The following is a 27,212-nucleotide window of genomic DNA, read 5'->3' as shown; positions in this document are numbered from 1 at the left end:
AGTGTCTTGCCAAATCTTTAAACTTGTGAACACTGGGCTAAATCAAATCTTGCCCCGAGAATTTTCAGCTATCTGGCGAGGTTGCTGATTGTGCAAAGTTGTTTAGCAATGTCATACGAAAACCAATCATCAGTGGCCTGACAATGTTCTGATTTTGGAAATAATCCCACCGATGGATTTGCATTTTCTCATAGGAGTTGTCAATCAGTAACTTGTTGATGCAAACTCGGTTCCTAACATTCTTGACATAATGGAAGCCTTTAAAAGTTTCAATTTAGTTGTAAAGGCGTAACATCCAAAATTCACACCGTATTCTACTACATCAAAAATTTCATCAGTCGCAAAGAATCCCTTTTAGGAACCTATAGTGAACAAACTGTCGTAACTGCTTATCAAGACTTTTATAAACATTGGTCAAGATATAAACAAAACAATAGTTATTTAGAATACAAAAAAAGATTGTTACGCTGCATAACTGCTACCATAATTCGCTTTATTGATTAGATAGCAAAAAATTATAGCTTATGGTTTATAATGAACAATTTAACCATTTTAATCCTTAACTGCTGTTAGTAATAAAGAATTTTGTTATTGGATGTAAAAATATTGGAGAGTATTAAACTAAAAGAGTATGCCTGTGGAAAATAAGCAAGCAACAACGAGCTAGCTTTATAGCAATTTTCTAGCGATTTTTTTTTCTTATTTTAATTTTTCCTAATGTCTTAACATCGTTAAAAATTCGATTTTTAGTGTTGATTGCGATTTTGTAGCAATGTTTCGCTAGCTACATTTCGTAGCTTTGTTGCTTGCTACAAAATATCTTCAAATCTATTAAAATGTTTTAGACAGCGATTTTATTAAGATATGACGCTAGCTACAATAGCCAGTGAGTCTTATTATGCAATTTGTCCTCGTGGCCAAATCGCTGTCTTACAAATATCGGTAGCTTTTTGCCAACTTATGAAAGCTAGCGATCCTTGTGGTCAAATCGCTGTCTTTATCGTTCGATTTACTTTATTATAGCTAGATATTCCTAGCCGATTTCCCACCGGGGTATTAGGCTATTTTAAATAAATTTCTTGCGGAGAAAATCAAAGATCATGTCTTACAATTTAATCAGATTCTATTTGATGGTAATGTAATGTAAAAAATAGGGTTTGTATAGTTATTTTTTTAATTCATTTTGAAATTCAATCTATTTGAGAAGGTTTCAAGGGCTAATAAAAATTCTTATAGCAGAAACATTTTTTTTTGTTTTACCATTTTACGGTTATTTTGCCTGATTTTGCACTTTTTTAAACACTTTTTCTTGCATTTCGGCAATAGTTTATACTTTAGGAATGATATTTATGCTATGCGTAATCCAATTTAAACCACGCTTCAAATTGTAAATCAATATTTTTGTATGAAAATGGTACATGTAGCAATAAAACAGTTATAATAAAAGTTGTTGATATTACTAAGTAAAACACTCATGCGACCTTTATTTTAAAAATAGTGATCGAATATCACAGTAATTGGTAACGTTTTGAGGTATAAGTAGCAAAAAACTAACAAAATGTAAACTAAATCTGCCATAAACTAAATCTACCAGTAAACCAATCCGACTGAAACTTTATCCAGATTTGGTGTGGTCATATGCTACATTATGCGCCAATTTTTATAAAACTATAGTCGTGGTTCTCATTCTACGAGTGTTTCTATTGTCGCCCCATTAAGTCAAAATTTCACTTAATTTGAACATTTAAATTAAATTATTTAATTTAGATGTTTGCGGACAATAGTTTTAATTTTGTCCGCGGGCAAAGTTAAAAGGATTTCAAAGTTTGCATCACAGGTACCTTGATGTGTACGCTATCACCTTACACACCAGCGTTCTTGGGTCAGCTAAGTTGGCATTATTGGATCCGTGCTAACCGTGTTGCGAGTATAAATAACTTAAATCAAGTTAAAGAAATTTGCCTAGAGGTAAATTTTGAGAAACACAGGGGTTGAAAGCTAAATTTGGCTCTGAGAAAGAAAAAAAAAAACGAAAAACGTGTAATGGCTGAAACGTGGTTTAAACAAGTGTAAAGGTTTGCGAGTTTTATGGTTTTTTAAATCTTATTGGAAATTAAAAAACTATAAAATACGGTAATGCTTTTCTAAAGAGTATATAATTTGTGTGACGAGATTATTTGATTATTAGATGACATTATTAAAACTAATAACGCAAAAATAAGCAGCAAACGCATTTAAATTTAAGACTGTTAACTGTCCTAAATAAAATTTAATAAAATAAACAGCATTTAAGTAAAAATTAGACAGAGTGATGTTAAAAGTACTTTTACTTGCTTTTTTTAAAAAATGAAACTTTGTATTCAAAGAAATTAGTTGACTTTTAAAGTGTTAAATTTTAACGGTTTACTAATGATAGAATAAAAAAATTACGAAAGATAACAGATGTCCAAATTTTCTTATTATTGAATGAATAAAACGAAGCACTATTTTTATCAACTTAATCTGTTTTCGCCTAATATCATTGCTCGACTTGAAATTATTACGTTTATTATGTTTACAGAGTATGTTATGTAACAAATAAATACTGATGTCTAAAATTGAGGCCAGATAAATTTCGCAACATAATTAAATTAATTAAAAATGCTAAAAGACTTATTTAATTTGTTTTACAGAAGATAAACTTTGGAGTTATATACTGTTATATTGCTAAGAGAAAAAAAAAGAATTTTTTTTTTGTTATTTTAAACCCCTCCAGCAATGGATTTATTTCAAACGATAATTTTTTTTTCTTGTCTTTCAAAACGGTAACGTCAAGTATTCAAAAATACAACAGAGCAATAAGTTAGTTGCTAAAGTATGCTCTAATTCTGGTTTTTAATCTTTTTATTTTTAATCCAGCTTTCTGCTACAACCACTTAACCTTGTTAAAATATAAATAGATTATTTGTCTTAGTAATGACGAAAAGACAAAAAATAAAACTTTTTACTTTACTTAACTAAAATAACAACAACATCAACAACAACAACAACAAAAATTTTGTTATACCCAGTTGATAGCTTTCCTTTCCAGCTGTGTTGCTTAAAATTACCAAAATATAGTTCACTTTATCAAAAATTGCTTTTCAGGATACATAATTATCTTTTTTCCCGTAATATGTAGCAGTAATGCATTAGGATGATTTATTCCAGTAATATGTTCTTGTAACATTTTCCAGTAACATGTTCTTGTAACTTGTTCCAGTAATATGTTGCAGTACTGTGTTCCAGCTATTTTTCTATTAGTTTGTTCTAGTAATACATTTCTAGTAAGTCGTTAATGTAATTTTTGGGAGTAATACGTTTTAATTTGTTCCAGTAGTATCTTCTAGTAATTTGTTCCAGTAATTTGAAGCAGAAAATTTCTGTTGACCAGCCTTACACTCCTTTTTCATTTAATAGTCGTAGATCTAAATCTGTGCTATGTTGTATTCTAGAATTAAAATTGCTGGATCTTCTTGACTCTACTCATGGATTCTCTGTATTGATTGCTATTATCTTTGGCTGCACAAAGGATCCAATAGTCACACGGTTTCCAAAGATTGACAAATTAAATTTCATAATAACAATCGTTATTTATCTTTGTTATAAGTTGATGCTAAAAGGTTGTAGAACTTTTAGGAAAATCTTTTAAAAATTAGTAACAAACATTACCATTCCATTTCTCATACATGAATCTGATCTTATTACTTCGTCTAATGATAAGGAAAACTATTTGCAATGAACTTTATTTTCAAATCATATCTTAAGTTTTTTGACTGCATTCTTTCTGTCACCCCGTAAAAACAGATTATTTGATTGTTAGTCATCCCAATGATCTTGGATACCATTGTTAAATTTTTTTTCTTAAACTCCTCTACATCATATGAATTATACAAAATTCCTCTAACAGTCTTACACAAGTATTTTCCAGAACTTTCTTCAATACTTTCTAATTTGATCAATAAGTGCTTAACTAATTTTTGTTTTTCTTATGATCAGTTTTTTATTAACAGTCTTTGAGTCTTTAATTAACAATTTTCTGATATCTCAACTTAAGTTAATCCTCTTGCTCACCTGCTGACTTCTTAACCATTACAACAGTTGTAATTAGTATTAGATAGAAGCAGGTATTATCTAGAAATAAAGTAAGGATAAAGGATTAGATAGAAATGAGGCAAGGAGAAAAAGCTAATGCTTTGATCATATTAAAAGCAAACTAAAACCAAAAAACCCAGTTGTTTACTGCTGATAATTATCACTGGTTATCTTATATTGATAAATGATAACACTCTAAGTCCACTACTTTACATTTAATCATCTTTTTAATCTGTTATTTTGTAGCTACCTATTTTTCTTGATTATAACTTGCAAAAAAGTTTTAATTGGCTTTTACTGTATTTTTTTCTCAGATTAGTTTGCTTATTTATAATTGCATTATATATTGTTTTTTAATTTGAAACCAAGCATGTTTTTTGTATAAATAAATATTCTTGTGTTCAAGTAACTTTTTCCAATAATTTATTCTAGTAATATATTTCCAGTAATATTTTGGTGTAATTTTTTTTGAGTAATATATTGCAGTAGTTTGTTTGAGTAATATCTTCCAATATATATATATATATATATATATATATATATATATATATATATATATATATATATATATATATATATATATATATATATATATATATATATAATATGAGAACATTCAACCATTTAGCAGGTTTTTATTTATAAATGATTTATTACTAGAAGCAAACTGAGAATTTAAAAAGCAATTTACTATCAATCATTATAAGTCAAATAGTAACATAATTAAATAAGTTTTTATTTTTAATGTTTTATTGTATAAATAAGTAGTTCTTTTCCATAAAGTAAAAATAGCAATTTTACAGTAGCATTTATAAAATTATATCTAAATAAAAGTAATGATGCTTTCTGTCTTTGCTGGAATTTTTTGTGTGTCCACTAAAGAAACATCACTAACATCAGGGAAAATGAATGTTAAACTATTTTTTTTATTTTCAAAAATTTAATTGTTTTTGCAGTAGGAATTTCTTTCACTTGACCAATATAATATTATACATACTGTTTAATATTGATTATACAAACCTTTTAATACCTCAGGTTTACCTGAGATATCAAAAGTCATTTGATTTATTATTTGTGAGTTATTTTAGTTCTTATTTGTTCTATATCTTCATCCTTTATATCTTCTGACAATATATTTCTGAAGTTTCTTTTCTTAAGATGAAAAATCTTGGAAACAATTGAGTTTTTCTTATTAAGTAGTTTTCTTTAAAATAATTTTTTTTCAAATTAATAATTTTCTCTCATCTTAATTTTTTCTAAACTATGTTCCTCAATTGTTTCCTTTTTTCAGGAGTCTCTGTTTAAATCCTTGACTTCCCTGGTCTTCTCTTTTTTTTGTTTTATTTTTAGGAAGCATTAGGCAAGGGCTGCACATGTTCTGGAGTCAGTGTTTGATTATCAGAGTTATTCATGAGCTTGCAAACAAAAGCATTTCATGGAAAATAAAAGTTTTGTGATGGTGTACCTTTTTTTCTTCCCAACAAAGCTGCAAGAAAACACTGTTAGGTTAGAAGTTATTAGAAAACAAAGCGTAGAGTTAAAGAGCAAGGTAACAGATGATAAAAGACTTCAAAAGTTCTAAGTTGTATGACTCATGAAAACATGACTCAGGAAAACATGAAGATGGAAGAGATTTCCAGAGGGTTGAAGTGCGGTGAAGAAAACTAGACAAATGTTTTTAGAGCATGTAGGGACAGATACCAAGAATTATCTTTTTCCAAATATTTCTGGAATTCCAGATATTTTTCTCAATTTTTAGTTACATACAAGTTTAGATATATATTTTTGTAATAAATTTCTTATTCAAGCTTTTTTACTCATCACTCATACAAAAATTAAAAAAAGTTTGGAAACAAACTTTTTTTAATTTTTGTATGAGTGATGAGTAAAAAAGCTTTTTTTTAACATCGGAAACAACTCAGCTTAAAGAAAAATTAGGAGGAAAATAAGGGAAAATGTATCCGGATTTTTGCCGGGTATTTAACCCAAACAATTTTCTGGATTTTAAATTATGACCTGGATGATATATGAATACAGTAAAAGGATATGACTTTGCTGAATAATGAGTCAAGCGAGAATGAGTTTTGGTTGATGGAACTAGAGATAATAGCTTTTTTGAGTAGCAACCATGATAGTAGAAAATATAATAAGAGATTTGTAGAGGTAGAGAATGGAATTAGGAGAGATAATGGCAAGCACGATAAAGAGAAGCAACCTTAGCAGATGTTAATTTAGCAGTTAATGGTTTACATGAGAGGTCAGTAGTGAACGATATTCCAAGAAGATGTAAAGGAAAAGACTTAGTGAGAAGGTTGTCATTCATCAATACAGGAATGTGGACAGTATTGTGATAGTTGTTTGCAGTAAATAACTGAGTTCTGCTGGGGTTTAAATTTAAGAGCCGCTGCAAGTCTCAATCAGTTACAGAAGTTAAATCAGGTTCAAGATAGGCTGCTTGTTCTAAGCAAAGCTTTCAGCAATGCCAGCATTGTTGAAAGCTTTAGATATGTCAAGAGCATTAGCCCTACACTTGGGGCCTTCGTCTAATGCACAATAAAATCATTCAGTCACAACATTGAGTCGGCTGTAGAGCAATAGGAATAAAAACCATATTGATTTTCTGACAGTAGGTTATTTGACTCAAGATGGGATGTTAAAACTTCGTTGATCAAAGACTCAAAGACTTTGCTAATAACAGATCTGTTATTCTATCCATAGAAGACTGATTGGACAATAGTTAGAGGATCAGAATGTTCTTGGTAGTTGATAGTTGTCAGAATTTTCCTTTTACCCCAAGATATTTACTTTGTTTTCTTATTAGGGTTTTACCTGCGGCATAGCTTGACATAAAATTCTTTTTTATAAAAGCCAAAAATTTAATGACTTTTAATCTATTGTTTTAAACAACCCTATTCTATTACAAGCTGTAAATGTCAAAAATGTATTTTTGACATTTACAGTTGATGATTGTTGATTGATTTACAGATGTTGTCAATTGTGAAATACATTTTAAAGTTTTCCTGGTTTGATATAAGCCAGTTGTTATAGGCAACTGCACATTTTAGTTTAAATGGAGAGAACCAACATCAAGAGTCTGTATGTGATGTGTAGTATGGAGAGGAAATACTAAGCAAACTTACTCCATTCTCGTTACAAAAGAGTACTTCAGCAGTACTTCCAGAGTCTATATTGCTAAGAATCTTTTTAAATAATCTTGTTTATTAAATGTTTTCTTAGTATTCATTACACTACTTTTCAGTGTATCTTTTTGCGTTAAAAGATAAAGCGGCTTGTCTTTCTGACAGTGAATTATTAAAAATGTTAATTTCCTCTTTGCTACATTTTTGTTTATTTTATTTGCAACACTCCCTTATAGCAGCAGGCTATAAGATAGTCGATGTAGCAACACTCCCTTGTAACAGCAGACTACAAGATCACACATATATATATATATATATATATATATTTACCATAAAATGTAAACTTTAACGACTCTTTGTGTTTAAAAAATTAAGTACAGCTTATGTCAAAACCATTAAATTTAATTGAGGAGGCTAACTAAATTTATTGCTTTTAAAAACCACAAAATCAAATCAATAGACTGAAATGTTTTTTAAAACATTCAGAATGTTTTGATTTTTATTTTTTATACTGTTTTCTTACATTGACTGAAAAATAGGTAAAACATGCAAGAAGTGTTGAACATTGACTGATAAAAATTATAAATATATATATGTATGTGTATATATATTCCTATTCTTTACGGTTAAGAAAACGTGCTTGTTGTAAAAAATGGCTCTTCACTTATTTGTGGTTTTACGCTGACAAAATTAAGGTTAGATTATGTCAAAACACATTAATTTAATTGCAGGAAGTAATTGAACCACAAAAGCGCAAATTGAATGACTAGAATGTTTTTAAAAACATTCTGAATGTTTTATTTTTTTTTTTTTTTAAATAAAAACATTCTGAATGTTTTTATTTTTATTTTTTAACTGTTAAACATGCGCAGAGTGTTGCTACATCGACTATCTTATAGCCTGACTTGCAACGAAGTGCTGCTACATCAACTGACAAATAGCCTGACTCGCAACGGAGTGCTGCTACATCGACTGATGGTTTGGTTTGGGCAGGCCGTCTATCAAATAAAATTTTTTTCTTCTGGTCTTTAAAATTAAAAAAAACCTATAACTGACATTTTATGGTAAAAACTTAAAGACGACCATGCAAGAGTATATATATATATATATATATATATATATATATATGTATATATATATATATATATATATATATATATATATATATATATATATATATATATATATGTATATATATATTAGATAAAAATGGAATATATATATATATATATATATATATATATATATATATATATGTATATATATATTAGATAAAAATGGAATATATATATATATATATATATATATATATATATATATATATATATATATATATATATATATTAGATAAAAATGGACCAATTAAAAGAGTCTCTAAAAAATAGAATAATGATTTTGGATGGAGGGATGGGAACAATGATTCAAAAGTACAAGCTTGAAGAAGATGCATTTAAAGGTTAATGATTAATCAACTTTTAAGTTAAAAATTTATTTTTAAAAGTTATTTTATTAAAAATAAGTTTTTAAGTTATTAAAAATAAGTTTTTAAGTTATTAAAAGACATTTATAAAGTATTAACTAAATGAATTTTTCAGGATTTTCATCAGGTTTTTTTCATTGTTACATATAAATGTATAATTTTTTTTTAAACGTATGTATAATTGTTTATATAAATGTATAATATTTTTGTTATATACATATAAATGTATAATTTAATTGTTATATATAAATTTATAATAAAATTATTTTTAAGGTGAAGAGTTCAAAAATCATTCTTTTAACCTAAAAGGAAACAATGATTTTTTATGTTTAACTCAACCTCATATAATTTATGAAATACATAAGGTATGTGTAAAGTTTTTTTTAGCTTGTAAATATAATTTTTTTTATAGAAATAGTATTCTTAGTTAATGAAATTTTAAATTAGGCTTATTTTGAAGCTGGAGCTGATTTTGTTGAAACAAATACATTTAGTGGAACAGCAATAGCTCAAGCAGATTATGGAACAGAGAAATTAGTAATTTATTTTAATTTTGTGTATATATAAAATGTATGTCATCATCATCATCATTATCATTATCATCATCATCATCATCATCATCATCATCATCATCATCATCATCATCATCATCATCATCATCATCATCATCATCATCATCATCATCATCATCATCATCATCATCATGGACATGTTCATCATTAATTGCTATCATCATCAAATCATTTTTTTTTTAACTTTTGCAAAGTCAAAAACATTAAATACCATAAAAAGGGCAAGTGTCAGATGGCATTCAACCTCAGAGGCAGAGCTGCAGAGCCCGAAAAAAATTTATATTTTGTTTAGCAGACCATATCCAAATTTAATTTTATCAAAAATTAAAAATACCTTGAAAATGACTAAAGTGGTATCCAACTTCACAGGCAGAACTGCAGAATGCAAAAAAACTGTTTATACTAGGTACTTGCCCAGTATATGCACATAAAACATCATTGATGATTTCATACTAAAAAAAAGGGTAAGCAGAGCTTTATTGATACACTGACTGAGCGTTAAACTTTTAGCTGACAGTATCTACATATGAATTAAATCAACATTTAGGTTTTATGTGTATCATAATATCCAGCATCTATAAATTATATTAACTAAATTATAACAAAATATTATTTAAGGTTTACAGGATGAACAAAACTGCAGCAGGTATAGCAAGAAAGGCAGCTAATGATGTTTTTAACACTACAGGTTAACTTTTAATGTGCTATTTTCTCATTTGAGATTTTTTTTTTTTTTTGCACCATAATTTGTTATTTGTGATTGTTATTGTTATTAAATTTGTAATAGATTCATTATTGTTATTAAATTCATAATAAAATTATTAAGTTCAAATTAAAAACAGACCTTTTTTTACCATTTAAACTAAAATTTTAAAAAAGCAAATACGTAAAAAAAAAAAAAAATTCTTGACTGCAAAAAATAAAATGCTAGATTTTTAATTATTAGACTGTAAAGCATATTTACTGGTTTAACAAATGGTTTTAAAATTCAGTGTTTTGATGAAGCATTTTTCATTTCCAGTGGAGAGCTAAACAATAGGCTATTGTTTAGCTCTCCGCTGGAAATGAAAAATGATTTATCTTAAATATGATATTGTAACAAAATATGATATTGTAACAAAAGTCAAAATCCAACACTATACTTTGCATCTTTTTTCATTTATTTCAAATTGATCATGTTTTAAGTTTCAGCCCATAAGGTCATGTGTAACAGGATTACATTGAACTCAATTTTTTTCAATTCTTTATATTTTTTATGGAAAATGTTACTAATTAAACAAACTCTACATTAAAAGCAAAAAAGTAGTAAAAGTTTAATAGCCTGGAAAAAAAAGGTTTTTTTTGTGCTAATAAATGATTTTATTTAAAATATGACAATTACAAATTGCAGAGTTAGACACTATCATTTTCTCCAATTTTAAACTTTTTTTGTTGAATTTTTCCAGATTTTTCTTTTTTTTTCCCCCAGATTTTTTCATTGCAACTACCTTTTTTTTTATACCCATTGTGTAGTGCATAGATTAAAACTTTCTGTGTTAGACTCAACAACTGTGTTAGTTGATTTCATTTTTACTATTATTCGTTGCAACGAAGAAAGGAACTGAAGGAAATAGCTTCTTTTTTAGATAAAGAGTTTCTTGATGATAGATGAAGAAGGTTGGGTGATTCTTGATGATAGATGAAGCGTTTCTTGATGAAAGATGAAGAAGCTCAGGAGATTGAAAAATATTTGTTGGTTATCTAGCCGGGAAAGGGCATTAAGATTGCTTGAAACTGACTATAAAGTTATTCTTTATGATTTAGAAAAGATTTTTGTGTTTCATAAAAAACCCATAATTTTTATTTTATTTACATTTTATTCAAAATCTTGTTAAATCACTAACAAAATTGTCATTGGAGTTTCAAAAAGAAGAAATTTTAATTTGTGAGATTTTGCGTAAAGTTGATTAAAGAATTGCTGTACTAGTCGCATTATCAGTTAATCCAGGTTCGAATATTGGACGGTTACTAGATAATTTAGAAGTAAAAGAAGATCAGTTAATCTACAAAGGTTTTGATTTAACAGCATTAAAAAAGCCTAGTTTAAAGAGAACTGATGAGATTGTTAGACAACAACCAAAAGATTATTTTGATTATTATAATAAAAAGTGTATTATTAAAATTATTGACGGAGCAAAAAAATATATAGACAAACAAAATTAAAATCTTTAACCACAATCTTTGATTGTTGAAACTGGCTAAATCCTTTACAGGTTCACTAGAGACAAAAAAATGCGGTTTTAATGAAATAAAAAGTATTTGCAACTTTTATGACCATGATAATATGATAAGCAGAGAAACTTCTAACTTTATTGTAGTGTATTGCAGTGGCCTTTATTTAGGGAGAAAGTCTTTAAACTAAGGACAAATTCACTGTTGAGCATTTATAAAGATATCTTGCTGGAAAATGAACCTGAATCGGCAAATATAAATGTTTTGTTAGAGATTATGCTAGCTTTTAGCGCTTTAACAGCAAGTTGTGAACACAGTTTTTCCTGTATGAACTTACAAAAAATGTTATGCGAACTTCATTAAATGACGACACCTTAGAAAATATTATGTGTGTAAAGCTTGATAGCCAGTTAATTAAAGACTTTTTGCCCAAAAAACATGTCAAAAATTGGATTGATGCAACGTTTGGTCTTACACATTTTGGAAGGCCATAAATCAAAAAGTTCTAGCAATTCTTAAATCCATTTTTATAAATATAAAAATTAATATATAAATATTAATGAGACGTCATTTAGCAATTTATATTTCTTTTATTTTAATTTCTTCACTTTTATACGTATATTTTATGAGTAAATAAATTTAACAAACTAAATTGAAAAAAAATGTTTTGTATTGTCACATTACAATCATTGCATATTAATAATCACTAATTTGTGCTCGCTTTGCAAATGAGTGAAAAATTATTTTTAAAAGATGACAATTGATTAAATTCATGAGACATCTTTGATATATCCAATAACTTATAAACTAGAATAAAAATTAGTTTGAAAATAAACCTCCCTTATATGACATGTCTCTCTTAAATTAGACATTCGTCAATAATTGAAGATACGAACGTCAACATCCATTAAAAAAAAAGGATTTGTTGCGCCCTTATATATATGTATATATATATATATATATATATATATATATATATATATATATATATATGTGTGTGTGTGTGTGTGTGTGTATATATATATATATATATATATATATATATATATATATATATATATATATATATATATATATATATATATATATATATATATATATATATATATATATATATATATATATATATATATATAACCCAGAGGATGGTGGAGTCAATAATATTGGTAAGAGTTGCCTAAACATCTCACTTTGAGTTTTCAATTATGTGGACATCTAAAACAATGTCTGATACACTTGATGTCAGTTTATCATTTATAACAGAGATGTTCTTCTGTTAGTTTAGTGTCAATTTGCATCACTAATCTTTTATCTTTCAACTTATCTGTGATTTCATTTCTAATAAAATCACCCTTTTCTCTGATATCAGATATAAGTAGTTCCTGGCATACCTAAAGTAATTATATTTTGAGAGTTTAAATTTAATTTTGAGTTACATTAATTAAAATTAAAGAATACAAGCTTGCATGGTTAAGTTTTCAAATGTAATATATTCTAAACATCAGACTGTTTCTAATAGTAGGAAGCTCTTTATCTGGTAGACCATCAATGGGGTATTTCAGGAGGTATGTTCTCCTTGGTAAAACACCAATTTTTCTTTCGTTTTTTTTTCCATTTTAGTCAATGTATTTTTACTTATTTGGAAAAATAAAATTTGTTTATTTTTATTCAACTTAAAGTTTATTGGGCAGTGAATTACACAGTAAAATAGAATTCGGCATTGACTAAATGTGTGATACGTTCAGTAAAGGAACAGCAGGAGATATATCTCTCTGAGATATATCTCCAGCCGTTTCTTTACTGAAAATATCTCTCTGAGATATTTTATATATGCAGATGAAAAGACTACAATTTGTTGTAAATGCTTTATAAATTTTATTCCAAAAAAGTGAAAAGAAAATTTTTTTAATGATAAAATTGAAAAAATTTCTTGTTTTTCACATAAATTGTAAAAAAGCAGCATCAATGTAATCCTATAAGACTTGTCCTACAGTTCTAAAACTTTAAATGAAGTCTTTTTTGGTCAAATTGATTGGAGAGTAAAGTTTTTTTTTTTTTATCACTCAGGCTACTAAACAATTTCGCTGTTGTTTTTTGTTGTTGAATATTGATTTTGTCTCAATATACATTATTAAATATACACTTGAAAAAATATCAGTTAAATTCAACTTAGATTTGTATTTATTATATAAAAATGATATGGATTATATTATTTATACATAGTTGTAATTTACATTTTATTATTTATAACCAGCAAAATTAATTTGACAAGAATATAAGCAACAATTTAATAGTGTTGAGAATATTCTTAAAAGCATTTGCTTAGTAAATCTTCAAATTAAGCAGATTAAACCTGAATCATGTTATTATTAAAGTTTACATTTCTTTAAAAGATTCATTTAAAAAAATTATTACGCATGCTTTTGAAAATAGTTATCGGAATGTTTAAGCTTTGTGTTTATGTTACATTTTTTGATTGATGGTAATGTCAGTTTAAATTTTATTTTAATTCTTTAGTTTAGTGTGCTTTAATGTTTATTTGCTTATATATGCTTTGCAAAATTAAAGTATAAGAATTATAGTGATGCATTGTAGCATTTAGATGCGAGTTAGTGTTCATTCATGTTAAACTAAAGATAGAAGTAAAAATGATTGAGAATAAAAATTGAAATTTGGAACGATCTGAAAAGCAAAAACTGAAATAGAATTGAATGTCATCACCAGAACACCAGAAACAAAAATAGGAATAAAGTTATGAATAATTATGAAACAAAAGTTATTGAATATAAATAAACGAATTTAATATAATGATTTTTTTTTTTTTGACAATTAGTTTACAATTTTTACATACTTTTTTTATTGTTGACATAAATGTCTAACCAATAAGCTGGTCACATGCTCTTTGATTTGTTTGCCATGTTTTGAATTTCATTTATATTTGACTATTGACATGTCAACATTACATTCAATCTTTTGTTAAAAACTTAAATATCTAAAGATTCTAAATGATTATAAATCATCAAGGTTATTGGCTAGTAGGAAACTGCTGGTGAAAACTGTAGTAGGAAATGCGTAGTAGGAAATGCGTAGTAGGAAATGTGTAGTAGGAAATGTGACAGTTCTGTAATCAAACTCTTTATTGCATTTTTCTTAAATTTTTTTAAAAACTAATTTATTCCTATCAAAGCTGCAAGCAACCACTATTTAGGTTGGGAGTTACCAGAGAGCAAAAAATATTTTTAAAGAAAAAAAGTGAATGGTCAACAAAACACTAAAAAAACTGAATATTGTATGAATTGGCAAGACATGAAGGTTGAAGAGAATTTCAAAGCATTGATGTGCAAGTTTCATACTTTATTGTAATGCTCTTATGGCTGCAATTTGAGAAACATTTATCATTAAAATATTGGTTTGGAATGTCGCAATGATAGCTTGTTTGTCTACACTCAGTTCTTCAACTTCTTTGCTCTGCTTTTCGACTCTTCTTTTTTTTAATCAAAATATGAAATATATACTTTTCTTCAGGTTTCTATGTTAGGATAAATGTTTGTTGAATTAGTTAAATGTGCATGACTATTATTCTATAAACATTACAAAATTAATACAATATTAACACAAACTTTATTATTCAATACACAATTATTTAAATTGAGGGTAAATGCATCTAAATGAGAATTTTTTCAAAAGTGACTCAAAATGTTTTTTGTAAATAAGCCTGATATAAAAAAAAGTGAATTTATAAATCATTTCGAAAAAGTTATGATTTGCTTGAAATACAAAAAATTATAACTTAAAAAGACTCGAAACTGTTCAATCTTTTTCTGATATAAAGCACCCTTTTCATTCAACATCTTAAACCAGAGAAAAGAAAGCCAAATCAATGAGACTTGTTGAAAAATTGAGTCAGAGAAAATTAGGTTTTAAATTAGTGCAAATCAATCAACAATTGGTGATCAGTTAAAAAAATGATTATTAAATATAAAAAGTCTCCAAAATACATTTGAACACTATTGAACAACAGTTAAAGGCAGAGAAAAAAAGCAAGAAATTTGTTAACCAGCTCTATTACATGAATCAATTTTAGTCATCAATGATATAAAATACTTTTGTTTTGCAACATGTCTGGAAATTCTAGATATTACATAAACAACAAAAAGTTTGCTTAAAGGAAAAGAGAAATTTTCTTATAGGAAATAAGAAATATCCAAAAAAGTTAATAATGTGGATAGCCATTTCTGGCCATAGTATGTCTGAGCCATTGTTTCATACTTCTAAGGCTGTAGCAATTAATACATACAATATATATTGATAAATGTTTAGAAAAAACAACATTTTCCTTTCATTCACAAGTATCATGGAGGCTTTAACTATTTATTTTGGCCAGATTTAACGAGTACTCATTATTCTAAAGGTTCTCTAAATTAGATGGACAAATATGGCAATTATGTTGATAAAGAATCCAACCACCCAAATGTTTCTCAAGCACAATAAGTTAAAAACTTTTGAGGACATTTAGCACAGAAGATTTACTTGGGAGATGGGCAAGCTTCAACAGAGCAAGTTTTGATTGATGGCATTAAATTAAAACTTTTTATAGTTGCTTACGAAAGGTTTGATGAAAGGTTAATTGCAGATAATGGTGTTTTTCTATATAAGAAATACCTGACAGTTTTTTTTAATTCATAAATTAGATTTATGAATTAAAAAAACACATCTGTTATCCCTATTTTCAAAAATTCTGGAGAGCAATCTGACTCATTTAACTACCATCCCATTACAAAGTCTTTTTTTTTTTCATAAGCCAGGTTTTCGAGTCTTTAATTAACAAGTACTTAATCTCTCATCTTGAATCTAATAACTTACTTTTTGATCATCAATATGGGTTTTGACCTTCTTGTTCTACTGTTAATTTATTAATGGTAATAACTGATAGGTTTTATTGTGCATTAGATAGATGTGAAGAGGTTAAGGCTATTGCTTTTGACATTTCTAAAGTCATTAATAAAGTTTGGCATGCTGGTCTTCTTCATAAGCTGTCTTATTACAATGTGTCAGGTAACATCTTTAAGATTATTGAATCCTATCTTATCAATCATAGTATAAAAGTTGTCTTCAATAGACAGCACTCTTTTTTATTTCCAGTAACTTCAAGAGTTCCTCATTGATCCTTGTTTGTCCATTGTTTGTCCATTGTTTGTCCATTGTTTGTCCATTGTCCATTGATCCTTGATCCTTTTTACTCTGATTAGTTTTATTTATTTTATTTACTCTGATTAGTTATTTTTTAAATGGATTTTCATTTTGTACAATAACTTACCCATCATCCAATAATTCTTGTTCTTCCACCAGACTTTTCTGGATTAATGCCATCTGCTGAGTGTTGATGCACATAAGTAGTTGTTTTAGGCATCTTCACTTGTTAAATCATCTTTCAATAAAAAGTTAAACTTGTGCACGTATACAAGACATGTTTTAGCCATACTCCAAGATGATAATGATTAAATTACACCTGATTTTAATGTATATAGATATTTTCCTATTAGTTGTTAACTGTGTAATCATTCACGCAACATGTGTTTGTTTAGTGTGTTGCCAGCATGCATATTTTGCATTTATAAGTAATTACTTATAATAGTTTTGAGAGGTCCAATTAACTATATATAACTATATATATTAATTATGTTATATTATCTATATATACTATAATATACTCAGTTTTGATACCAATACTGTTTTATCTTTCTAGTTATTTAAGAAGTAAGAGTATACTTATGCTAAATAATTTGTAATAATGGTTATAATGATCTTCAAGATGTTATAAATAGTAATTTTAATCTATATAAGACTAGAATATACAATTAATCGTATATTCTAGTCTTCTATTTTGTTATACTTTGTTATATTTTGTCTTTAATATTGTTTTTTGTCTCCCTATTTGGAACCCCAAAAAGGATCTTAATATGTTAAGAGATTAGCTTTGAAGAAAGATTTAAAAACTTTATTTGAGAAGAAAGGAAAGAGGTTTACATTTTTTTAATTTGTTAACAATTGTCAGTTAATCAGTTAAATACAATATTAATGCATCAATTTCTTGAGAATCAATTACTGTATGCATTGTTGTTGATTATAAGAGCTAACTGGAGGCAATCGTAAAGTGTGATCAAAGTGTTTGGTTTGTTGGAGACAAAGTGTTAACAAATTTTTATAAAACTAAATTGTTTTTTTACATTAGTTTCTATCAAAACAAAACAAAAAAGTTAAAAAATATTTTTAATCTTCATATTTTAACTGAGATTATGTCAGGACATATCAGTAGGATTAAGTATAGAATATAAATATAGAATTTATTATCTGTTATCAAAATATAGATGACAGATAATATTTATTAAAAAGGTTTAAAAACTGAAAAATGTTTAGAATGGCTTAAATTATTTAGGTAAATACAAGTATGTTGCTGGTGCCATTGGACCTACCAACAGAACGCTGTCTATATCTCCATCTGTTGAAAATCCTGCTCATAGAAATATTAGTAAGTTTATAATCTTTTATAAATGATTTTTTTTTCAATTTTTTATTGTTTCTGCTTTTTAATACATGGGACTCTCCATTAATTACATCAACAATTTTTAAATGATTTTTACCTCCCCTTCTCCACCTTATCAACAATTTATCAAACTTCCAGAGACCCCCCTATAAAATTGTGTCAATTTTCCATTCCCCCTCCCCCCGCTACTTTTTTTCTAAAAATCAAATTTAAATGGAAAAAAAAAAAAAAAATTTAAATAGACTAGTTTACCACTAAAACAAAAAAGTGAAAAGTAAAATGTTTAGAAATAAAAGCTATTAAAATTTAAAAACCATTTTAAATTACAAATGCTTGCTCTGAACAAAAAGCGAATAAAAGTAAAAATTGTTAAACTTTTAACTTAGGAACACACTTACATGTTTAAATTATGAACATACTTCATTTCAATGTACCAATCCTCATCTTTTTAATTTTAGACCTAATCCAATTACACAGTAAAAACCAATTATTTTTAATAGTCTAGTATAACAAATTGTTTAAGCCAGGGGTCGGCAACCTTTTGAGTCGGGAAAGTCAAAAGTTTTAATTTACAAAGTTTTTCAGTTTTAAAAGAACTACTAGCATCTTTATTTCAATATTATATTAACATTAAAGATAACACTTTAACATCGAAAGAACCGCATGAGACTTTTGAGCCGCAGGTTGCCGACCCCTGGTATAAATGTTTTAGTAATATTATGAAAACCATGTACTTACAGAAAATCATTTTGTTTGCAGTGCAGACTAACCAACAACAACTTTGAAAAAATAATAGTGTTACAAGTAAGCATCAACATTTAGTTCTGTATATGTCGGGTCTTTTTATAGCACAAACCGATTTAAAAAAAGTAGGAATATAAACAGCTTTATTGAAACACTGAAGTTTAAGCAAGTATGTAACACAGGACTGCAAACGCTGTCTAATTTTCAAATTTTTTAAGTAATTAAGTTTATTAAAAAAAGTAACATTGTTTACGCCAACTTGTCTTGACCTTTCTGTCTTCCCCTTGTCAACAATTGTCAAAAAAATTCAGACCCTTCTCCCCCCTATTGTTGACATAGTTAATGGACAGCCCCCATGTAATCTGAAGTTGAATAGCTTTTTTTTTTTAATAACATGTTGCATATGAATGTGTGTGTGTGTGTGTATATATATATATATATATATATATATATATATATATATATATATATATATATATATATATATATATATATATATATATATATATATATATATATATATATATATATATATAGAACCCTTAGATGTTGTCCGAAAGTTTTTTCCATATTTTGTTGACAAAAAGTAAAAATTAAAATGCAAGACCGGAATTTTTTTTTTTTAATAATAATAGACTGCCTGCCCCAACCAAACCCTCAGTCGATGTAGCAGCACTCCCTTGCGGGTCAGGCTATTTGTCAGTCGATGTAGCAGCACTCCCTTGCGAGTCAGGCTATTTGTCAGTCAATGTAGCAGCACTCCCTTGCGAGTCAGGCTATTTGTCAGTCGATGTAGCAGCACTCCCTTGCGAGTCAGGCTATAAGATAGTCGATGTAGCAACACTCCGCGCATGATTTACATTAAAGAAATAAAAACATTTTATTAAAAAAAATAAAAATAAAAACATTTTATTAAAAAAAATAAAAATAAAAACATTGTTTATATTGTTAAAAACATTCAAAATGTTTTAAAAACATTCAGAATGTTTTTAAAAACATTCTGGTCAATTAAATTTGCGTTTTTGTGGTTTTTTTATATAACAATTAATTTGTAATTAAATTAATGGTTTTGACTTTCGTCCAACACGAAAATGTTGGATGAAAGTCAAAAGTAATTAAAAGTGACGTATGTGTTGGCGTAAGAATCACTTTTTTCCTTCCACTCTTCCCAAAGCCAACAAACTATAGATCTATATATATATATATATATATATATATATATATATATATATATATATATATATATATACACACACACACACACACACATGTATATATCTACTGTTGTGTGTATAGATCAGCTATTGCTTACTTATTTTGCTTATCTTTGTAGCATACAGCTTTTTTAGAAAAAAGAAAAAAAAAAAGAATAATGAAAGAAAAGATTGCTTCCCTAGCCCTCAATTGATGTAGTGGCGCTCCTTTGTGGTAGCATGCTATAAGCTAGTCAATGTATGAAATGTATATGTTTATTTAACCATTCTGGACTGTAAAACGCTGGTCTAAAACCGAAAGACTAAGTAAATCTTTGAAAAAAAAAGTCTTTCCACTCAAAAACAATAAGCTTTTATGCACATAAATAAATTACTTAATAATAGTTACCTAATATTGGGTGAAAAAAAGTGTGTCAGGAATGGATCCTTTTTTTTTTAGAAAGTAGATTTTAGTAATATAGCAAAATAAATAATAAAACAGATATAAATATGTAATAATAATAAAAGTATATTTACTTTAATTTTGCATAGTTGGTTGATGGTATCAGTTGTTTAAATGGTTTTAAACAAAAAAGAGTGCTTTGGAGTAAAAATTAAAAACTTTAATCTGCAGCTAATGTCTTTTATTCGAAATATATCTCATTGTGATTATGGTATGACTATGGTAATACATTATACAGTTTATATATATTTTTATATATACCATCTAAATCACTCCCAACAAGACTGCAAACAATCACATTAAGTTTAGAATGACTAGAAAACAAAGAGTAGAGTTATAGAGCAAGGAAACAGTTGACAGAAAACTTAAAAAGATATAAGTTGTATGAGAAAGAAAATGTATCAAGAAAGTATGAAGATAGGAGAAAGTTCTAAAAGCTTGAAGTGCAGGGAATAAAACTAGACAAATCAAAATTTTTAGAGCATGTAGAGACAGATACAGTATAAGGAATTGACTTTGCTGAATAACGAGTCATGCGAGAATGAGTTTTGGTTGATGGAACTAGAGATGATAGCTCTTTTGAGCAGCAACCATGATAGTATTTGTAGAAAAAGGATAAAGAAACTACTGTACAACAACGAGAGAGAGAGAGGTTTAAGCTAGGTAGATGAAGTCTAACTACTTTTACTATGCATTTTTGGATCTTGTATAGAAGAGAAAGAGCATCATATATAGAGAATGGAATCAGGAGTAAAATAATGGGGAACACAATATGGAGAAGCAACTTTAGTTGATGCTAACTTTGCAATCGATTATTCGATTATATATATAGTGAATAATAATCCATTGTGATGTAAAAAAGAGGACTCAGTGAGAGGGTTGCTATTCATTGAAATAGAAATGTCAACAGTATTATGATAGTCGTTTGCAGTAAATTAACTAAGTTTTGTTGGGTTTAAAATTCAGAAGCCACTGCAATCCCAAGCTGTTGCAGAACTGAGATCAGATTCAAGATTACCTGCATGTTCTAAGCGATCAAAAGGAGAAGATTTTTTATTAAGACAGGAGTAAAAAGTAAGCAAAAAGAACTTTTAGATAGAAGTTAGTCAGTTTAGGCTAGACAATTAAGAATGTCAGGAAGAATAATAATAATAAATTAATAATAATTAAAATAATGTTAATAAGAAACAATACAGGGAAGTTATGGAAATGAAGAAGAGTGTTGAAGTTTGATCAAAGATGACTTTAAAAAGCTATTAAAAAGAAATGATTTGATAATCTTAAACACCCAAATACGCTATATGAAACAAGCCTATGGAGAAGACCAGCATGCCAAACTTTATCGAAAGCTTTAGATATGTCAAGAGCAATAACCCTAACCTTAACGCCTCCTTCAAATGCACTATAGAATCTTTTAATCACAGCAGTTAGCAAGTCAACCATAGAGCAAGAAGATTGAAAACTGTATTGGTTGTCTGACAGTGATGATAGTTGGAGAAGTCAAAATGTTTGTAAAGTGTTATCTAAGTTATTAAATGAAATTTTTAAAAATTTGAACCACATCATTTTCCAGCTAGCAGGAAAACCAGATTCAGTCAAACACTTGTTGAATAGTTTTTTTTTATTTCATAAAATTCTAGAGAACACTTTTGTAAGACTGCAACCAAAATACTGTTTGGACTACAAGCCATAGAAGAGTTTAATTAAGAAATGATTTTAGCAAAGGAAGCCCGAGTCATTTGGATGATTAACAATGGGTTACTGTTAACTGGAATGGCAGGAAATATATGCCCATTTGATTCTATTAGAATTAGAGTAAAAGTTCTTTGCAAATAGTATCTTTGGTAGAGATAATAAGATCAGACCCATGAATTAGAGATGGAATGTTAAACTTACCTTTGTTTTTGAGAATGTTGAAGATTTTCTAAAAGTCTCTAAAGTCTAATTCCGAGATAAGCTTCAAGATTTAGTAAACTGGAAATAGTTGAGCTTAGCATCAGACAGCATCAGACTTTTTACATTGATTTCTTGCAATAATATAAAAATGTTTTGTTCTCAAGAGAGTTGTTCTTTTGAAAAGGTGAGTAAAAATGATTACAGTTATATATAGCAGCTGCTCAAGAAGGTGAAAACCATAAAGCAGAATTAAGATTGACTTAAAACCAATGAGAAGGAATAAAAACTTCAATTTCTGCCTGGATCCAGGAGGTAATGTTAGAGGCCCATTTATCAGCAGAAAGTGGGAAGACATTAGCCCAAGGACTGCCTCAAATAAAATCAAAAATAGAATTCCAGTTAGCTTCAGGGTAGTAGAAATTAGTGCAATGATAAGGTGAGTCTGAAGAAGTACAAGATGAAAGATTTATAGATATTATTGCATGGTCAGAACCACTTAAAGAAGAGGTTCTGACCATGCTAGGGTTAGAGACAACATATAAAAAGTAAATGTAAGTGATTAGGGAATGGGCATGGTCAGTTTGGATCAGAAATTACATTAAAAATAATGCATTCTTGAGAACAATAATGAACAAAGAGAAATGTGATAGAATAAAGAGGTGCTGATTGGAAGCACAAAAAAAAGAATAGTCATATGATTCAAACCTTATTTCTCGACAAATAGATAAATTGATGTATAAGTCTCACAAAGACCGAGCAAGCCTGGTGAGTTTTTCTAGAGGTGAGATTCAACTGATGGGAAGTTACTTCGAAGACCAAGAATATTTGTAGAAGAATATTGAAAAAAAGCAATGAGTTATGCAGTCGTCTCAGTCCTGCCAATTCATTTGAAGTGGACACTCATGTTTTTAGTATTATATATGTGTATAATTTTTATGCAATGTTATATATGTGATGGGTCCCAAATATTTCAAATGTCCTTTTTCACTAAAAATATAAATAAAAATATAACTGAAATAATTAAAAGAGTTTTTAATTTACATATTAAAAAGAAATTTTTTTATACATTATGTTGTAAATATTTTTTTAAATATTATGTTTTCTGTGTTCTATTGTAATCTTTATATTTCAATTCATATTTAAGATATATACTTATAAATATTGTGTAATTTTTTTATTTGCTATTGATTTTGAAAGAAATTTTCACAAAATATTTTTCAGCTTTTGATGAACTAGTTGTTGCTTATACTGAACAAGCTATTGGTTTGCTTGATGGTGGTGTTGATGTATTACTTGTTGAAACTATATTTGATACTGCTAATGCTAAGGTATATTTAAAAAATTTACTTTCTCATCAAAATTTCAACCTTTTTTTTAGTAATTATTTGTGTGTGTATATATATATATATATATATATATATATATATATATATATATATATATATATAGTATATATATATATATATATATATATATATATATATATATATGTATATATATATATATATATATATATATATATATATATATATATATATATATATATATATATATATATATATATATATATATATATATATATATATATATATATATATATATATATATATATATATATAGGCTCCGGCAGGAGTAAATGAGTGCACAAGCTATGAATAGCCCGTTTAAACCTGTCTTCGCGGGCTGCCCACCTAGATAGTCTTGCACAGACTTTTTTGAAAAATTAAAATTATGTTTTTTTTGTTAAATTTTTTTTTTATTCTGAAATTTTATTTTCATGCCAGATATATTTAAATTTTTTAATTGTAATAATGTTTTTCTAGTGATAAAAAAACAGAAAAACAACTAATGTTTTTTTTTAAATGATTTTTTATATTTAATTTTTGTTTAATAATTTAGTAATTAATTAAATAATAAATAAAAAACAATATTCAAATGTTATAATATAATCAATCATTCTAATAAAACAACAATATATAAAAAACTGTTATACATCATATATAAAAATGAATGATCTTAATTATATTATTATAAAAGTTCATTCATTTCTTTTCTTCTTTGTGAATGAAATAATCATCATATATAAAATTTTCTACAATTGCTTTATTAACAAGTAGGAAAGTGACAAATCATTTGAAAAGACTTTGGTAATTAAACTTTGAATAGTTGGATACTTGTAAAGTTGAGATAAAAGTTTTTTGAAGTTACACTGCAGTTTTTATCTTTCGCTCAGAGTTATTAGTGTGCACTCTACTTAGTGAGTTTGTGTTATTATGTTTTTGTTTTGGTTTTGTTTCTCGATTTTTATTCAGACTTTATTCTTTTATTCTCCAGTTTTATCAGTTGTATAATTAAATTTTTGAGTTTATTCCAGATATAGTCAAACCAATAATTTGCAAACAACGCAAAAAATGGCAGAAAAACAACTTTCCCAACCATCACATTTCTTTATTTAAGCATCTTGACATTTGCTTCAAAAATTTTGCAATGAACGTAGCAATTTTGCAAGATCTATTGCAAGAGTGTTAATATATTATCTTGTCTTGTATCTAATATATTATATTGTCTTATTAAAATAATGGAATAAAATATAACATTTATTGCGCTTCTTTAGTTGATTCATTTTTTTTGCGCTTTGTAAATTAAATTTTAAAAGTTAAACCGTGATATCTCTAAGCTATAAAGATATAGTGACAATTCTATTGAAATCTTTTTTTAGAAAAACCTTGAACTAAAGAGTTCTGTTCTTTTACAATTGTTTATCAACTGTTCAGACTAAAATTTTAATTATTACTATCGTTTCCATTCAATTTACTATCATACTCTTTTATGAACTAGTAATTGATTTTATATTCTTTTCGGAAATTAGGAGAAAATATATGTTATGTTGATGTGATATGTAAGTTAAAATTTGAGGTCATCTATTTTTTAATTTCTAAAAGACTTAGTAGAAATAGATTTTTCAAGATTCTGGTATATATATTTCTTAAATATATTCTTCTTATATAATATAGGCGTGTATAAAAAAAGTTATGAATTTAAAGACACAAGAGAACGTGAAAATGAAAAAGGAAAGAAGAATGTTTGTTATTCAAATATTAAAAATTACTGCTTACTTTGATTTCTGAGGGAAGTATAAAAGTGTTTGTGCAACATGAAAAAATTTCAAGTCGATAGAAAATTTCTGACACTCACAAAAATAACTTATACAATATGTACAAAGAGTTATGAAAACAAATTACACACTGAATCAATTCCTTGCAAGTACTTGCAATACTACTTGCAATACTTTTGCAAGTAGTAGTTGCCTAAAATTTTTTTTCTCAAGTATAAATATTGTTTTTTATGATGTTAAACTAAGTGTTTTAACAAGTTTTGATCTTGTTTTTTGAATTTTTGAACTAACAGAAATATGCAAAATTGCTAAAGCTTTCACAGATCTTGAAGCAAGATTTCAAACAAAGATGGATAATACAAGAAGAAAGAAGAATAGAAAGATTGATCACAGAAGAACAGTCTTTTGCAATAAAAAAAAGAAAATTAGTGAGAAGAGGCCATTGAAGCATAATTTTATCTTTTATGATAAAATAAATCATGATTTCTTTGATATGAAACTTATTATCTAAAAATTATGTGCTGATTCACACTCAGGTAATAGATGTTACATATTTTTAGCAGAGAAATGCCAGATATCGAATGATTATACTGGTTTAATGGATTATAAAATTTTAGTACATTTTAGTAGTAAAATTATAAAGCAAGGAAGATACTAGACATGCAACTACAGACATCTGCAAAAGTTGATAACTTAGTTTATTAATATTAATAGAAACAAAAGTTTTTCCACAACAGTTACCTTAGGCATCTTCAAATGTGCAGCAATTATTCATTAAAACTTATTCACATATGGCATATATACTTGTTGTCATAGCTATACTCTAAGATAATTACACACGTCTTTATGTATATAGAGCATAAAAGATATTTCCAATCGATTGGTTAGGGTTGTCCATAAATTATGTCACGCAATTTTTGACCATTTTTGACCCCCTCCCCTTAAAATAAAAATTTATTTATTTTGAATGGGAAACACCCGAAGTGAATGGGAAACACTTGAATCAAGTGAAAGTGAAAAAACTGCATTTGATTTTGAAATTGAAGATATTTTGGGCAAATTTATTTAAAATAAATATTTATAAATAATTTATAATTATATATATTCCTTTTGTATGATAAAAATAATGCTATATGGTTTCTTCATATTTTATTTTCGTTTTTGTACACTTGTGCTATATTTAATACATTTAAATATATTTATGATATACAGGCCTTGTTTTGAACCGTTACGCCTAAAGCGATTTACGCACGCCTTAAGCGATTTTTACGTACCCGTAGAGCGATTTTGGTTAAGCTACTTTTTATCATTTTTTAACTTTTTCAATTATCGGTAATATAAAAGAAGCAATTAATTTTTAAAAAAACCACATTAACTTTTGAATGACGATATGTAAAAATATTTGTTACAAAAGTTTGAAAGTAGTTACGTTAAAAATAATTGTTGTAACTTTTTATTGCGATGATATTTCTTATCTTTTTATAACGATTGTATTCAACGTAATTTTATGCTAACCTTTTCTAAATATTTTACAAAATGAAAAAAGTTCGCCAATCCTTAAATAATAATTTTTTACAGATGATTTTAATAAAAAATACAGTATAAAAACTCTATACAAATCTATATTACAAAAAACATTGATAGTGACGATGATCTTTTAACAGATAGTCTTCGCGAACTAATCATGTAATAAAAAAAAATTATATATTCTAAAAAATAATAAAAAATTATAAGTTTATAT

The 27,212-nt window shown here is 27.1% G+C and overlaps 1 protein-coding gene across 1 annotated transcript in view; it reads left to right on the top strand.

The window, feature by feature from the left end:
• Window positions 1–2,031: 2,031 nt before the first annotated feature.
• LOC100204966 (methionine synthase) overlaps window positions 2,032–27,212 on the top strand; it is a 72,573-nt gene continuing 47,392 nt past the window's right edge. The window contains exons 1-7 of the mRNA XM_065806142.1: window positions 2,032–2,075; window positions 8,601–8,709; window positions 9,007–9,098; window positions 9,181–9,270; window positions 9,924–9,993; window positions 17,953–18,045; window positions 23,578–23,684. Coding sequence (XP_065662214.1) covers window positions 8,607–8,709; window positions 9,007–9,098; window positions 9,181–9,270; window positions 9,924–9,993; window positions 17,953–18,045; window positions 23,578–23,684 — 555 coding nt within the window. The 5' untranslated portion in view covers window positions 2,032–2,075; window positions 8,601–8,606. The remainder of the gene's footprint in view (window positions 2,076–8,600; window positions 8,710–9,006; window positions 9,099–9,180; window positions 9,271–9,923; window positions 9,994–17,952; window positions 18,046–23,577; window positions 23,685–27,212) is intronic.

This window comes from Hydra vulgaris, chromosome 09 (genome assembly GCF_038396675.1).
Source record: "Hydra vulgaris chromosome 09, alternate assembly HydraT2T_AEP".
In the NCBI taxonomy this organism is placed as follows: Eukaryota; Metazoa; Cnidaria; class Hydrozoa; order Anthoathecata; family Hydridae; genus Hydra; species Hydra vulgaris.
This window is presented reverse-complemented; position numbering and strand designations above follow the sequence as displayed.